The sequence below is a fragment of the Coenobita brevimanus genome, chromosome 55, assembly GCF_032717465.1.
Source record: "Coenobita brevimanus isolate Jiangsu-jjx chromosome 55, ASM3271746v2, whole genome shotgun sequence".
Taxonomy (NCBI): domain Eukaryota; kingdom Metazoa; phylum Arthropoda; class Malacostraca; order Decapoda; family Coenobitidae; genus Coenobita; species Coenobita brevimanus.
The window spans coordinates 52,357,148-52,374,001 of NC_137008.1; the positions used below are offsets into that span (position 1 = coordinate 52,357,148).

The 16,854-nt window shown below is 44.1% G+C and overlaps 1 protein-coding gene across 1 annotated transcript in view; it reads right to left on the bottom strand.

Annotated features, from left to right (window-relative positions):
• The window catches only part of RpL19 (ribosomal protein L19), a 32,707-nt gene extending 29,872 nt beyond the window's left edge, over positions 1-2,835 (bottom strand). The window contains exon 1 of the mRNA XM_080273534.1: positions 2,815-2,835. Coding sequence (XP_080129660.1) covers positions 2,815-2,819 — 5 coding nt within the window. The 5' untranslated portion in view covers positions 2,820-2,835. The remainder of the gene's footprint in view (positions 1-2,814) is intronic.
• Between the last annotated feature and the right edge of the window lie 14,019 nt (positions 2,836-16,854).

The following is a 16,854-nucleotide window of genomic DNA, read 5'->3' on the forward strand; positions in this document are numbered from 1 at the left end:
TAGTCTATTATTACAAATCAGATATCACGATGGGGAGGGGGCAATTTCAGGCCAGGTTGGAGTTAAGGTTAGGAAACATGTATTGCACGCCAGTGCTTCTCATCTAACTTTTTTTCACATTCTGGGACTGAACCTTAATCTTTATCAATTTGGCAGTAACACCTTCCACCTGGGGCAGTCACAACCCATTAGGCTATACCAAATACGTCTGACAGGCACCAATATCACATTCATTCTTTCCTGTAGGTATCAACTTCCACCTCTTTTTAACACTGAAAACCCAAGGACAATTTTCATCCCCATGATGATGACGATGCTACTTCCAAGTAGCTCAGGAGAGAATTATCAGCCTATAGAGTTTAGATGAACCCCACACTATTCTCTTTATACATTCTCAAATATTCAGGATATACTGTCTACTAGTGTCCCAGGTAAAACCTAGAAGATTCTTTTCCAGTCAGATAACTCCCACATGGAACTCCCTGCCATTAGAAACAGTTAAAGCCAGAAGTGTAGAAACTTTCAAGGAACAATTACACATAGCACTAAGTTATCAACTATTTAGTTACAATGACGATTAAATTTTGAACCACCTCTCCTCTTCCTCTAGAAAAGATTTAGGCCTAAACTCATAACTTCACTGTATTATATATCTATACAATCTTTCTTAGCAACTTCTTACAACCAATTCTCACTATTCTAAGTTTAATATGACCTACTAAAGCTAAACTCCCTGACAGTACATTTAATCAGGCTATTATCACTATGCATGTAACAATATTCTTTCACATTTGACTGGCGTCCCTCTCACAATGTCATGGGTCGCTCACCTCCCCTGTCTAGCTGGTGGCTGGACTGAGGATCTGTGGTGGCTCCACCAGGTATGATTACCATGAGAGAGCTTGCTCCTACTCTTAATATTTAAAAAAAAAAAAAAAAAAAAAAAAAAAAAAAAAAAAAAAAAAAAATTAACCACTTTGAGGGTCAATTTTGAAATCAGTCAAAATACTCCTTCTCCTGCATAAACCCACAATAATATTAGAGATTTGCTGATACCAAGATGTTGGCCAAAACCGATACCGATACCCACTTTCCCGCAAATACCGATACTAACAAATGGCTGATACTTTGCTGATACCGATACCAATACTTTTTTATTTTGATTTTATTTATTTGATTTTATTTGATGCCGGTAACGTGAGTGTTGTTAATACAGGGGCAATCTAGTAATCGATATATAATATTAATATATGACAATATTACATCATACATGTACTGTAATTATAATTTAATATACTATCATAACCATCTGTTTATCAGTGTCATGAAACTTGAGTGTCTTGAATCACATAATAAACCAGAATAGTATAGGAGTAGCCTACCAGCCATATTTTTACCTTGCCGATACCAACACCGAGGAAAATATCGGTTTTCATCCCATAATCATTCCCGTCAATTTTATTATGTTCTCCACATTCATCTCTTCATCAACATTTTCCTTATACACTTCCGTCACAAATTGGTTTTAAAGAACATATAATAATATTTGGGTTTCCCCACCCCACCATCCCCCTTCCGACCCACCTAGGATGACTTGCTGGCTCAGTGAAATTCAGTTCAAGCTGAGCTCTCGACACCGGCGATAAACAAGCCAATCACAGCCGTCACCAGATCATCTACAGCCAATCAGCATTTGTGCAGATTCCCACACTACCTCCCGCTTTCATTCAAAATCAGAGTATATATGTTGGTCCAGTGCATTAGGTATCCCTCTGTTCCCGGCTGCAATTTTCAAAGGTGTTTTGAAAACAACAATTCAGGAATTGAATTTCTTAGGTCCCACAGAGTTTTGCCCCTATCTGTTCAGTATCCCTACCTGATGAGCAAGGTAAGATGATGTAAGGTTTGAATAGTAGGTTAATTTCAGTTTGGGTTAAGTTGGGTTGGGTTAGGTTAGGTTACATTAGGTTCTGTTAGGTCTGGATAGGATAGGTTTGAGCTTCATATTTTATCCACAAAACCTAGGTTTTTCCAATGGATTTTGGTATGATTCATTCGACTATCAGCTTCATTTCACTCGGAAATGACCATTTTCTGTGTTTCTCCCATCCGTAAAACCCCCGATTCCCCAAAGATCCCCCATTATTGCGGGGGACGGGGAAGGGGTCGTATATCAAAATTCGGTAATTTCCGATGGAAATGGCACTCAAAATCTAGTGAATCACATCAAAAACCATCAGAAAAACCTAAGTTTCGTGGGAAAAAGCAGTATGGGCTGGAAACCGATATTTACGACACCGATACTACAAAAAAGGGTCGATACCGATACCAATACTATCGGCACATCCCTATATTATATACAACCCATAAAAACACGCAGATCCCCAAAACAAATACCCATGCCCTAACATGCTGTGAGTACCTCAAAGCAATCGGGCAAACGGCTATCCAAGGATGCGTAACCTTGCGACACGGCTATGGTCTCCAGAAAAAGAATTAAAGCACGTGTGGCGTGACAATCTCCAGCCAATCAATATGAAAACAGCAATGATATTCAAATGAGCCCCACTAACCCACAGCCCCATACACAGCACAATGGCATTTACAAATGCTGACACATGGCGACGCTACCCCTCACCTCAACATGCCATTACACGTTCATATTTTATTTCAACTAAGTAATGCCTAACAACACCTATTTACTCATCAAACTCAGGAGAGCATATAAGTACAAGGTGAAAGTATACCAAATATCATAACTATGCCCGGTGGAATCTACATAATAGTGAAGTGCTCAGTGTTTACTATCCTCACCTCATCGTGCTACGGCTGGAGAGGAGAGGAGGATGTGACGTCACTGCTGAATGCATCCAAACAAAATATTTGGTTGGTAAATATATACTGCATGTATTTTCTTATCAGACAGTATTAATGTGATCCTTTTATTTTTCTATTTGATAAAATGTAAAACAATTTCCTATGATATGAGAAATAAGATGCATGGAATATGAATTCCTTTTGCACAATCTTCCCCAACGATGATCGATCGCGTTTCTACTCGTTTCTGTTTTATCTTCATTTTTTGTTCACCCCCTCCGATTCATCTTTCCACGTACTCCAGTCTTCTTGCCAATTTCCCTCTACCACTCGTTTCTGACTACTCTGCTCTTGCACTCTGCTTTTATCCACCTGTACTTCTGCCACATACTTTAATGCTAGGTGTTTTAGGGTCGGCCTCCCGTGAGTAGCTGGGTTCTCTTTCTAGACCGGAGCTTAGACAAAAAAAGAGATAGGCAGGACACAAAAACTCAAGGCAACACCTTACATGTGTATTACTAAATCTTACACAGGAACGAGCAGATGTCACAAATACAAACAAGCTGGACAATCATAATCCTTGGGCTGCAGATGTGGAATAATGGTATCACGCAGGACACTGCACTGGTTAGGAGGAGCAACACTTAAGCTAGACACTTATGTTGGTGGGGGAATTTATATTTCCTAGGCCGGTGGTGGTGGTTGTCTCGATTTCCTAGGGTAGCGTTAATATTTTACACTGGGCCTAAGCATGACCTTATCGAGACGTGCCGTCACTGTTGCATAGAGTGTTCACTGTACCTTGGCCCGTAGATCACTTTTACATTACTTTAGTATGTACCCGGGTGGAGCTGGCAGTACTGGAACTTCAACACAGGGGCCTATGTATGATCTTCACTGACTTATGGCGGCACTGTACACTATGGTAGGCCCGTCCTTCACTGTCTTACTGTTGCATTATGTATTTTCCACCACTTTCTTTTATGCTCTAACCTCCGGCCCACTTTACTCTGTCACTCCTACACTGTATGTATGCTGCATGTGTTCACTTTCATTCACGGTCAGGTCGGACGTGTCACAGTCAGGCGCAGGGGCGGCGGCGGAGTCTCAGCCTCCCTACGGACGGGGCTGGGATCTGCCAGGGGCAGCTAGGTCCCGGGGGCGAGGGACAGCTCGTAGGGGCGTCCTCTCTCGTCCGGGGCTTCTGGGGGCGTAGGGGCCCGAGGCTTCTGGGTTCGGGGTGGGAGTCCGGCCCACTGGGCCGAAGTCGCCTGAACTTCTGAGTCAGGCGCTTGACAGAGGATGAGGATCTCCGGCGTCTGGGTGCAGGGAGGTCCCGCCCAGGGGTTTGAGGGGCGATCGGGAGGCTGCGGTCCCAGCAGGTAGGGGACGCCGTCAGGAGCGAGCTGCGGCGTCGGCCGGCGTCGGGGTCCGTCAGGGGCGTCTCCACCAGGTGTAGGAAGAAGAGCCCGGTGGTGGTCATAGGGCCTCTCATATACTTCTCCAGGCTGGGGGCTCCCTCTAAGTCGTGGGTAGGTGGACCAGGCCCAGCACCTGACAAAAGAGCAGCTTCAGGCCGCCTCTGGCGGTAGGACCCAGCTACTGGCTGTGGCTGTCTTGGGACACCTTCAGAGCGGCTACTGGCCGCCTCCTGCAGGAGGGTAGAGCGGCTACAGGCTGACTCTCCGGGGGCACCTTCAGAGCGGCTTCTGGTCATCTCCTGATGAAGGCAGGAGCAGTTTCCGGCTGCCTCCTGTTTGACCTCCGGAGCAGCTTCAGGCCGTCTCCTGTAGGAGGGTGAGCGGATACCGGCCGTCTCTCCAGGGGGACCCTCAGAGCAGCTTCTGGCTGTCTCCTGACGAAGGTGGGAGCGGCTACCAGCTGTCTCCTGACGAAGGTGGGAGCGGCTACCAGCTGTCTCCTGACGAAGGTGGGAGCGGCTACCAGCTGTCTCCTGATTGGCCTCCGGAGCAGCTTCAGGCCGTCTCCTGTAGGAAGGTGAGCAGCTGCAGGCTGTCTCTCCGAGGGGCACCTTCCGAGCAGCTTCAGGCTGTCTTCTGACGAAGGCGGGAGCAGCTTCAGGCCATCTCCTCTTTTCTTCCAGAGCGGCTGCAGGCAGTCTCCTGTAGGAAGGTGAGCGGCTATCGGCCGTTTCAGGGGTGCTATTAGGAACTGGAGAAACAGTTCCACCCCAGTCTGATCTGTGGCAGCTTGCCCAGGAGGTCGTCTTGTATTCCTGCTATGGTGGCAGAGGGCGAGTTCCGTCTCATATGGGTGCGCGGCCCAGGTGGACTTAAACCGTTTCCGCCCGGAGCTCATTCGCGCCGTGTACACTCCTCCATGGGCTCCTTCTGGTGGCTCGTTGTGATCTGTTTTGGTGTCCTGCTGCAGTTTATATACTATTTATATATTACAGTTTTCTGCTTCCCCCTGATCCTTGCCTCTGTATGCTATACTTCTTCAGTTCTCTCTCCAGTTCTTCACTCTCTATTGATCTGCACCACTTACCTTTATTCTGGGTTCTGCTGCTTCGTTCCTAATGACCCTCAACACTGTATGACCCTTCCAGGAAACCCCCCTCCTCCATGACAAAAAAAAAAAAATCTGCCTTCATCAATCTTCCCTTTTACATATCTTACCCAGTCTTGTTACTTCTCTTACTCCCTCGACAATGAATGAAAAAATATGTATACAGTACATATAGCATCGAGCCTAGAACCTCCCTCTCCAATATGCTGTTCCAATCTTTTTTTTTTTTTCCCCAACATATAAGGATGTGGTGAAGGAGGATTCAGATACTGAGGAAAAGACTGCGCAAGGAAGAACTACCAGCAGCATCCCTAGTAAAATGAGCCAGACTTTCATTCGCACATCATTCAAGACCCTGGAATCTTAGTTCAGTCTCACAGCCTGTCCATGCCTGACACAATTTTCCTCGACAACAACATATTCCAACTTTTTCTCCAAACCTTTATTTGGCACCTTGTCCATGTACAGCTTTTGACCATGTGCATAAAATCACACTGTACTTCTGACCCATTCAGCAAAACCACTCTTCATTTCTATTCCTTTCCTCTAGTCCACCATACCTCTCACATATACAATATCTCCATTGTTTATGTCATTCATCTTCATTATGCTTGCAGCTATTCTGAAAATTTGGTATCTGAAATGCAACATTCATACAGCTAAGCCCCCAGGCTATACCATTGTACTCTAACTTGGCAAGAAAAAATGCTTTCTTCCTAGCCTGGTCACTAAGTTGTAACAATGGGCTGATAATTTTGAATATGGAAAAGTTCCATGGAAAGCATGAAAGACCATATAATTGTCTTATTGTTACAGATCTACATGAATGAGCTGCAACAGGCCAACAGTTTTGGCCGTTAAGATGAAAAAGGTCTATCTATCTTAAATGTCTTAATCCCATACGGGGTGCCCACAAACAAATTGCCTCCACGTCACCCTGTCCCCCGCCATTTCACTGCCCAGCTCCAAGCTCACACACCCCTCTCTCATAGACCTCTCCATTCCATCCCTCCATCTCATTCTTGGCCTCCCCCTCCATCTCACTCACATACACTCCTCATCAGTCTCTCACTCTCCATCCTTTCCACATGGCCCAACTACCTCAATGTGTTTCTCCTAATGCTTCCTATGACATCCAAATCCACACCACAAAGCTCCTTCACATCCTCATTTGTCAGTCTGTCTCTCCATGCGACTCCACATGCTCCTCTCAAATAACTCATTTCCACTGCTCTCACTCTTGACTTGTGTCCCTCCAACAAGGTCCAAGCTTCACTTCCATGCGTCAGAGATGGTATCACAATACATTCATGTAGTAACTTTTTCACTTCCATGCTCACTTCCCTGTTTCTTATCACTGCTTTTAAGGAAACCAGCAACCTTTCTTCCTTGTTGTACCCTTTCAAGCACTTCATCCTCCAAACTTCCATCGTTACTCATCACACAACCCAAGTACAGTACTTAAACGTATTCACACCTTCCATTTCCTCCTCATCCAAACTCACTGTACATTCACTGACTTCACTTGTCTCGAAGACCATAACTTTACTCTTCCCTACATTCACCTTTAGATTCCGTTTCTTACGCATGGTACTCTCCTAGACTCATCCACCAAGCCTTGCAGCTCCCCTTCGTCTTCACTTAACAACACAGTACAGTATCATCTGCAAACAACAGTACAGGGAGTTTCTAAACACTGCCCTCTCTTATTAGGGGCACTCCAACATCCACTGCCCTACCTTGTATCTCTATTATAACCCCATCCATATTCAGATTGAACAACCATGGAGACATGACATCCCTGTTTCAATCCAAAGTTCAAATAGAAAAATTCACTCAGTTCACTATCCACACACACTGCAGCCTTAGCCCCCTCATACATACTCTTCACAGCATTCAACAGCTTCCCATCTACTCCATATGTTCTTAATACTCTCCACAATCCTTGTCTATCCACTCTGTCATATGCTTTCTCCAAATCCATGAAGGCCACATCCAACTTCTTTCCCTTCCCTAGAAACTTTTCCACTAAGGATCTAAGAATATCTGATCTATACAACCTCTTCCCTTCCTAAAACCTCCCTGTTCTTCTCCAACTAATTCCTCTGTCATTTCCCTAACTCTGTGCATAAGCATCCTACCATACACTTTTCCTATTACACTAAGAAGACAAATGCCCCAATGATTACCACACACTTCTTTTTCCCCTTTTCCTTTGTACAAGGAAACAATCATACCTGACTTCCAATCCTCCAGGACTCTACCTTCCTCCCAGGCCAACCTGCACATCTTCCGCATCCATTCCACTACTATCTCTCCCCCATGCTTCAGCATTTCACCACACACTCCATCAATTCCTGGGGCTTTCCCCATTTTGACTTTCTTCATTCCTTCTACAACTTCCATCCTGCTGATTTCTTCCTCTCTTCTCACATCCCTCCTTCTCCCAGCCATTCCCCAGCCAGTTATACTCGCATTACTTTCATTCTCTATGTTCAACAATTCATTAAAGTGTGTTCTCTCCATCTACTCACTTTTTCTCCCTTCTCCACTAGTAATCTACCATTTTTATCTTTCACTTCCTGACTAACTTCATTGCCACCCTGTCTAACTCTCTTTACCTCTTTCCAGAACATTTTCTTACAATCCCTCCACTTTGCACTCAAATTCCTTCCAAATTCCTCATCCACTCTCTTCTTACTCTCTCTCCTACTAATCTTTTCACCTCTCTCTCCTCCTCTCCATATATAACTCTTCTGTCTCTCAATTTCTTCCACACCCCTATTTCTCATCCACTCACTATATGCTTTCTTCTTTTGTGCCACAGCCTGTCCCACCCCTCCATTCCACCATGCTGTTCCTTGCACCCCCTTTCGTCTTCTCTTCACCCCACACACCACCTCACATACTGCACACGTTTCTTCTTTAAATATCTTGCACACACCTTCCATGTCCTCCATCTGCTCCAATCCATATTTACCCAATCGCTCCACCACTTCTCTCTTATATTCTGCCTTTTTCTCATCCTCTTGTAACCTTTCCACTCTCCTTGCATCTACTCCTTCCTGCCGTCCTTCCCTTCTTCTATTTCTCTGTTTTACTTGGACCTTGATTCTGACCACCAAGTGGTGGTCAGAAAGTCCACTCCCCCAACCTCTAAATGCTCTTGCATCCATTACACACCCTCGCATCCTTTCATCCACACACACATAATCAACCATTGCCTTCCTTTCATTCAGTTCACCATCCATCCTTCTCATCACTCGACATGTATACCTGTGGATCACTTTGTGCCTGAAGAGGGTATTGGCTATCACCAACCCCCTGCCAGCACAAATGTCCACTAAAGCACTGCCATTCTCATCTATCTCAGCTGGCACACTGCACACACTAACTACTCCATCCACCTTCACATACCCTACTTTACCATTTATATCACCAATCAAAAACATTCTCTCATTCCTTTCAAACTTTTCCATGCACACTTCCACATTTGTCCAAAACTCTTCTCTCACTCTGCTTGCACGAACTTGTGTTGGTGCATACACGCACACAATTGCTCACATTTGTAGTCCAACTTTCAATCTTACCCACACAATCCTTGAGCGAACTGATCCATACTCTCTTATAGTCTCCTTCTATCTGTTACTCACAACAATACACACTCCTTCTTTTGTCCTCTCATTCTCACCTACTCCCGCACATATACCCCATCCATACTCCCATTCTCTCACACTCTCACCTCTCCATTTCTATCTGTCTATTGCCAGACGTCTCAATCCTGTTTGGGGTGGCCACAAACAAATCGCCTCCACATCGTCCTGTCCCCCACCATTTCACTGCCCTGCTCCCAACTCACACCCCCATCTCTCATATACCTCTCCACCCCATCCTTCCATCTCTTTCTCGGACTCCCCTCCCTCTTCCCCCCTCCACCTCACTTACATACACTCTCTTCGTCAGTCTTTCACCCTCCATCCTCTCCACATGGCCAAACCACCTCAGTGTGTTCCTCATAACACTTCCTATCACATCCACATCCACACCACAACGCTCCTTTATATCCTCATTCGTCAGCCTGTCTCTCCATGTGACTCCACAGACTCCTCTTAACTCATTTCCACTGCTCTCACTCTTGGCTTGTGTCCTTCCAACAATGTCCAAGCTTCACTTCCATACGTTAGAGTTGGTATCACAATACTGTCACGTAGTAACTTTTTCACTTCCATGCTCACTTCCCTGTTTTTTATCACAGCTTTCAAAGAACCAGCAACCTTTCTTCCCTGCTGTACCCTTTCAAGCACTTCACCCTCCAAATCTCCATCCTTACTCATCACACTACCCACGTACTTAAACATACTCACATTTTCCAAATCCTCACCATCCAACCTCGCTGTACATTCACTGACTTCACCTCTCTCAAAGACCATCACTTTACTCTTCCCTACATTCACCTTTAGATTCCGTTTCTTGCACACTCTCCCAAACTCATCCACCAAGCCTTGCAGCTCCCTTTCGTCTTCACTCAACAACACAGTATCATCTGCAAACAACAGTACAGGGAGTTTCCAAACACTATCCTCTCTCACCAGGGCCACTCCAACATCCGCTACCCTACCTTGTACCTCTTTTATTACCCCATCCATGAACAGATTGAACAGCCATGGAGACATGACATATCCCTGTTTCAACCCAACCTCCAAAAAGAAAAATTCACTTAGTTCACCATCCACACGCACTGCAGCCTTAGCACCATCATACATACTCTTCACAGCATTCAACAACTTTCCATGTACTCCATTTATTCTTAATACTTTCCACAATCCTTGTCTATCCTTCCTCTCCATGTAGTTTCAGTTAATCCATATACATCCACTTTCGCACCCTCAAGCATCTGGACATTGTCTCTCTCTCTTTCACCTCATCATTTGCACCCCTTACATTCCGCGTCGCCATCCATATCATGTCCTTTGTTCGGTCCTTAGTCGTCATCTTTTCGTCAATCCTGGTGCGAGGCTTCTTGTTTGTATTTTTAGTTAGTTGTTTTCCAGGGAGGGGCACTAATCCTCCGCCAACCCACTTGCTGTCACACAGGGAACACGTATTGGTTGGTTATAAGGTTACCACCCAGCGTTATAAATGGTTTTCTGGTTTACAGGAAATCATCTGACTTGCCACTCAATGTAGAGCTACCCTAAAAAACAGAGTATCACTATAGTAAGTGGGTGGATGATGGTCGCCCCCACACCTACCACAAAAAAAAAAGGTACAGGTTGGGGAAAATATTGATACTGTATAAAGCTAACCTACAGTATCATTTTGTTATGATGAAATCTGCTGCCATTAGGTAATTTTTGCAACTTACAAGACCCCCCTCGAGGTTAACGGGTTCATGAATGCTAAATCTAACATCTATCTGATTATCTATCTATTGCCAGATGCCTTAATCCCATAACGGGTGGCCACAAACAAGTCCCCTCCATGTCGCCCTGTCCCCCGCCATTTCACTGCCCTCCCCACAGCTCACACCCCCCTCTCTCATATACCTCTCCACTCCATGTCATCCTTGGCCTCCCCGTCCCTCCACCTCACTCACATACACTCTCCTCGTCAGTCTCTCGCTCTCCATCCTCTCCACATGGCCGAACCATCTCAGTGTGTTTCTCCTGATGCTTCCTGACATCCACATCCACACCACAACATTCCTTCACTTCCTCATTTGTCAGTCTCTCCATGTGACTCCACATGCTCCTCTCAAATAACTCATTTCCACTGCCCACACTCTTGACTTGTGTCCCTCCAACAAGGTTCAAGCTTCACTTCCGTATGTTAGAGTTGGTATCACAATACGGCCATGCAACAGCTTTTTCACTTCCATGCTCATTTCCATTTCTTATCATTGCTTTCAAAGAACCAGCAACCTTTCTTTCTGGTTTTACCCTTTCAAGCACTTCACCCTCTAAACTTCCACCATATTCATCACACTGCCCAAGTACTGTACTTAAATGCACTCACATTTTCCCTTTCCTCCTCATCCAACCTCACTGTAAATTCAGGGACTTCATTTCTCCCGAAGACCATAACTTTACTCTTCCCTACGTTCACCTTTAGAGTACGTTTCTTACGCACTCCCAAACTCATCCACCAAGCCTTGGAGCTCCCTTTTGTCTTCACTTAACAACACAGTATCACCTGTGAACAAAAGCACAAGGAGTTTCCACACTGCCCTCTCTCATTAGGGCCACTCCAACATCCATTGTCCTACCTTGTATCTCTTTTATAACCCCCTCTATATACAGATTGAACAACCATGGAGACATGACACATTCCTGTTTCAATCCAACCTTCAAATAGAAAAATTCACTTGGTTCACTGTCCACATGCATTAAAGCCTTAGCACCTTCGTACATGCTTCTCATAACATTCAGCACTGCAGCCTTAGCACTCTCATACATGCTATTCACAGCATTCAACAACTTCCCATTTACTCCATATATTATTAATACTTTCCACAATCCTTGTCTATCCACCCTATCATATGCTTTCTTCAAATCCATGGAGGCTGCATACTGCTTTCCCTTCTCTAGAAACTTTTCCACTAAAGAGCTAAGAATGAATATCTAATCTACACAACCTATTCCCCTCCTAAAACCTCCCAGTTCTTCTCCAACTAATTCCTCTGTTATTTCCCTAACTCTGTCAATAAGTATCCTACCATATACTTTTCCTATTACATTAAGAAAACAAATGCCCCTATGATTACCACACACTTCTTTTTCCCCTTTTCCTTTGTACAAGGGAATAGTTATACTTTTTCCCCTTTTCCTTTGTACAAGGGAATAGTTATACCTGACTTCCAATCCTCGGGGACTTTACCTTCCTCCCAGACCAATCTGCACATCTTCTACATCCATTCTACTACTATCTCTTCCCCATGCTTCAGCATTTCACCATACACTCCATCGATTCCTGGGGCTTTCCCAATTTTGACTTTCTTCATTGCTTCCACAACTTCCATCCTACTGATTTCTTCCTCTCTTCTCACATCCCTCCTTCTCCTAGCCATTCCCTAGCCACTTATACTCGCATTACTTTCTCTATGTTCAATAATTCCTTAAAGTGTTCTCTCCATCTGCTCACTTTTTCTCCCTTCTGCACTAGTGATTTACTATTTTTATCTTTCACTCCGCGACTAGCTTTTTTAACGCTCTAACTCTCTTTACCTCTTTCCATAACATTTTCTTACATTCCCTCCACTTTACACTCAAATTCCTTCCAAATCCCTCATCCGCTCTCTTCTTACTCTCTCTTACTAGTCTTTTCACTTCTCTCTTCCTCTTTACATATAACTCTCTATTCTGTCTCACAACTTCCTCCACATCTGTTTCTCATCCACTCACTGTATGCTTTCTTCTGTGCACAGCCTGTCTCACCTCTTCATTCCACCATGCAGTTCCTTGTACCCCCTTTGGTCTTCTCTTCATCCCACAAACCACCTCACATGCTGCACATTTCAAATTCAAAAAATTCTCCTTAAAAAAAAAAAAAAAAAAAAAAACTACATAAGATAGGCTATACCCTACATTCTCAGGATGTTTTACCTAGGCTGAATAAAACTGTCTGAAGAATAAAGTAAAAATACATACCTGGGCTGAAGGGGTTACTGTAGCATTATGAGGCTGATGCTTACAAACAACTGAGCTTTTACTAAAAGCAAGTATTTAATGTTTCTTTAGTATCAGCGTTATTAATGGCTTTACAATCATTCTGAAAATCTCATCTTTGTAAAAAATTGTAATAAATAATACATCTGAGAAAAATAAAATTTGTACAATAAACTATGTATAATATACAATGCCTAACAATCATAATTGTTATTTTACATGCACATAAAACACAACATAAATAACATATGACTTAGAATAATAGGTACAGCAAAACCTCCACAAGTTAGTGTCTTTAATGCCCTATGCCACATCCTGTGAGAGGTAGCTAAAACAGAGACCTGCAGGAATATCTGTCCCTATGCAATAACAACTCTTTCCATGGCATTCTGCTGTCCCTTTTATACAGGCACTCTGCAACCCTGTCCTCACACCTGACTCTAGTTCTCCCAACCACTCTACTCTCATTCTGGAATTTGGGCAAGGGATTGGGCCAGGACTGGGTTTCCAAGTCTCCAGTTAGAGGAAGAAAGAGGGCAGGTTCTGAAGTTCTCCTCTCCATCAAAGAAAAAATGTGGAAGTATAGTGTGAAGTGAAAGAGTGGGGAGATCTTCAGCCTGGATCAGGGGACCGAGTACCAACCAACAGGGTTGCACCCTCATTATGGGGTGGGGAATGGTGATGATCTTTGCCTAAGGAAAGTGTGCCAAAGTCCTGGCTTTTTGTCTTGACCTCAACCTGTCCACAGTACCGGGAGCACAATACAATAGCAACAAACCCCAACCACTCCTTGGATATAAACCTGCACAGGCTCAATCCGATTGGAGCGACTTAACCCGTTAACTGCGTATGGCGTTTTTTTGGACGTGTCCGTGGTGTGCAGACATAGGGGTAAAAATGAAATTTCCCAAAGGCCAAATTTTGTATTAGGAATTGAGAGAACACATGAGAAAGTATATAGTAACGAAATATTAGCTCAATATTTACCTTGGTAAAGCCATGGATGAACATCGAAGTGTCTGATTCCCTATTGGAATGTATGATTTTCGTTACCTTTTTCAGTTTCGGTTTAGAAGGCTCAAACATGCTTGCATGGGTCGGCCTTGGTCACCATGACAGTATATTCGAAATTCATCTGCACAGCCAGGGCTGTATTAAGCAGTCGCACTCAGAACAGTCCAGGCTGTATAGGGCAGTTAACAGGTTAATCATCCACTAAACCACCAGGTGCCATAATCTGGTTATATGGTTACCACCCAGCACAGTAAATGGTTTCCTGGTGTATAGGAAACCATTTGGCTTGTCACTCGGCACGGGGTCACCCACAGACAGAAGGAAGAGGAAAGAATGGAGGAAAGAATGACAGAGGAGGTAGGAAGCAGAGGGAAGGAAGAGAGGAAAGGACAGTCACTTGAAAGCAGCACTACATCGAGTGAGTGGATGGTGAGTGCCCACACCTACCACAATTGTCTTCATGGTACCAACAAATATTCCATAACATACGAGGTGCTGCCGAAAAGTTCCAGTAATTTGATCAGAGGGAGCCAACCGTTTGCAGTTTTGCCTTTTGCTGCTAGGAGGAGTCAGCAGCACACCCCTTGTGCATCAGTGTGGCCCCGGCCGTGTCTGTGAGTGGACGTGTTGTTGAGCTAAGTTTACTATTGTAAAGTAGTGTGTAGCTGGTTTGGTGGTTTTGCAATGGTGGAACTCACGAAACGAAGAACCTGCATCAGGATCAACAAGACAGCTGCAGAAACACAAGTGGATATCACACGGGGACCTGTGAACATTTTGTGCAGCACAAAATGGACATCCAAACTGAGCATGGACATCCATACCCTATCACATGGTGGACGCTGACAGCCACCTTCTTCTTTATCGAGTTCACCCCACGCAACTGGGAGGTCACTTCTCCCTAGAAGATGACGTGTTTACAACAATAGACGTGAACCAGATTGTGACTTTTGCCATGGGTGTTGCAGTCCTAACCCTGCAAGATGAGGAAGAAGCCTCTGCAAGAGACAAAGGAGAGGGAGAGGGAGGGCATTGTGGATGAAAGAATGGCTCACACGGAGAGAACGCAGCCAGTATAGAAATCTGCACCATAGTGCATTCTTCTTGAGTATACCTTTCCAGCATACCCTGGGCTCTCTTGTAAACAATCAATCGACATTCCATCACACCACACTTTGGTATATGTGAAAATTTTCTATAACAAACAGAAATATTAAAAGTCGTATGATAAAAGATTATACTGTACAAAGTATACTGACAGTTATGGATTAATCATAATACAATAATATAACAACTGACTACAGAGTTCAAGACAGCAGATGACACATGCTGCTTAGCCACACCACAGCTACGTGTATCCTCCATAGAGAAGGCGGAGACTACCGAGTCGTGGACGTCCATGGTCACTGTGGACGTCCACAAATGGGTTTGGCAGCCTTCAATCCCATGGACGTCCACGACCCTCGCGCGGGGGCAAATTTGGACGTCCACGAGTCCCACGTGTGATTGCCCCTTCACCGGTTGCTTCAGCAAGCCTTTGGTGGCAATGCCATGTCCCAAAGCAGAACATTTTTCTGGTACGCGGTTCAAGGAAGAACAAAAAAAAAAAGCACGTCAAGTTCGCAGCAATATCGAGTCGATGTTGATCATTTTCTTCAATATCCAAGGGATTGTTCACAAGAAATTCATCTCACCCAGTCAATCTGTCAACAGAAAGTTTTACTGTGAAGTTTTGCAGCGACTGAGGGTGAACATTCGCTGCAAATGTCCAGAACAGTGAAAGAACAAGGTCTGGGTCCTGCATTATGACAATGCCCCCACCCGCACATCAATTGTTGTCAGGCAGTTTCTGGCTTCCACTAACACGGGAGTCATTCCCTACCTACCCTATTCGCCTGTCCTTGCCCCCTGCAACTTTTTCCTGTTGCCCAAGCTGAAATTACGATGAAAGGGCGTCGATTTGACTCAACTGAGGAGATCCAGACAGAATCGCAGGAGGTGCTCAAGACCATCATGCCTGAAGCCTTCCAGGGATGCATGGACTCGTGGAAAAAAAGCTGGGACCACTGTATACATGCCCAAGGGGACTACTTCGAAGGCGACAGTGGAAACTAGGAAGTAAGGTAATTTATTTTCCTACAATATTCAAATTACTGGAACATTTGGGTAGTACCGCATACAACACAACATTAACATGCCAAATGCAAAAATATACTGGTACAGATGTGCTAGGAATTTTAAGGCTGACAAGAATATGGCACCATTCTACACAGACATAAAATCTACTTCTCTAATTACACTTTACAATTATTTTTAACCTCTGCTACTGTTGACTAATTTACCTATTTGGGTAAGTAAAAGTGTCATATTTAGTTGGGCAAAATGTTACCAGTCAGTGGGGCTATCAAGTATTTCAGTAAACTCAATTACTGCTATGGAAGGACTTTGTTATTATATTTTAGCAAACAACAGCTGGCTTTATTCAATCTATGGATCATTTTCAGCATAAAACAACGATTCAGTGTATGTACAGCTGAGGCCAACAGTTTCTTTAAATAATCTTGAAATGTGTCATGAACCTAATGAGATCTTGCTTAATTAATCAACAAAAATAAAATGAGTTGGAATTTCATTTCCTCAGCCCAGAGTCCCCTCCCCCCCAAAGTCCAAGTCAGGCCAAAACTGTTATATCTTCTGAATAAACAACTTCTCCATATGTTATTATAATTATTCCATAAATGAATAATTGCCTGGAACTATATAATCTTCCAATGTATGCTTACCCAGAAGATGTACAGAAAAATCACTGACTGGAACTGTACAATCTTCC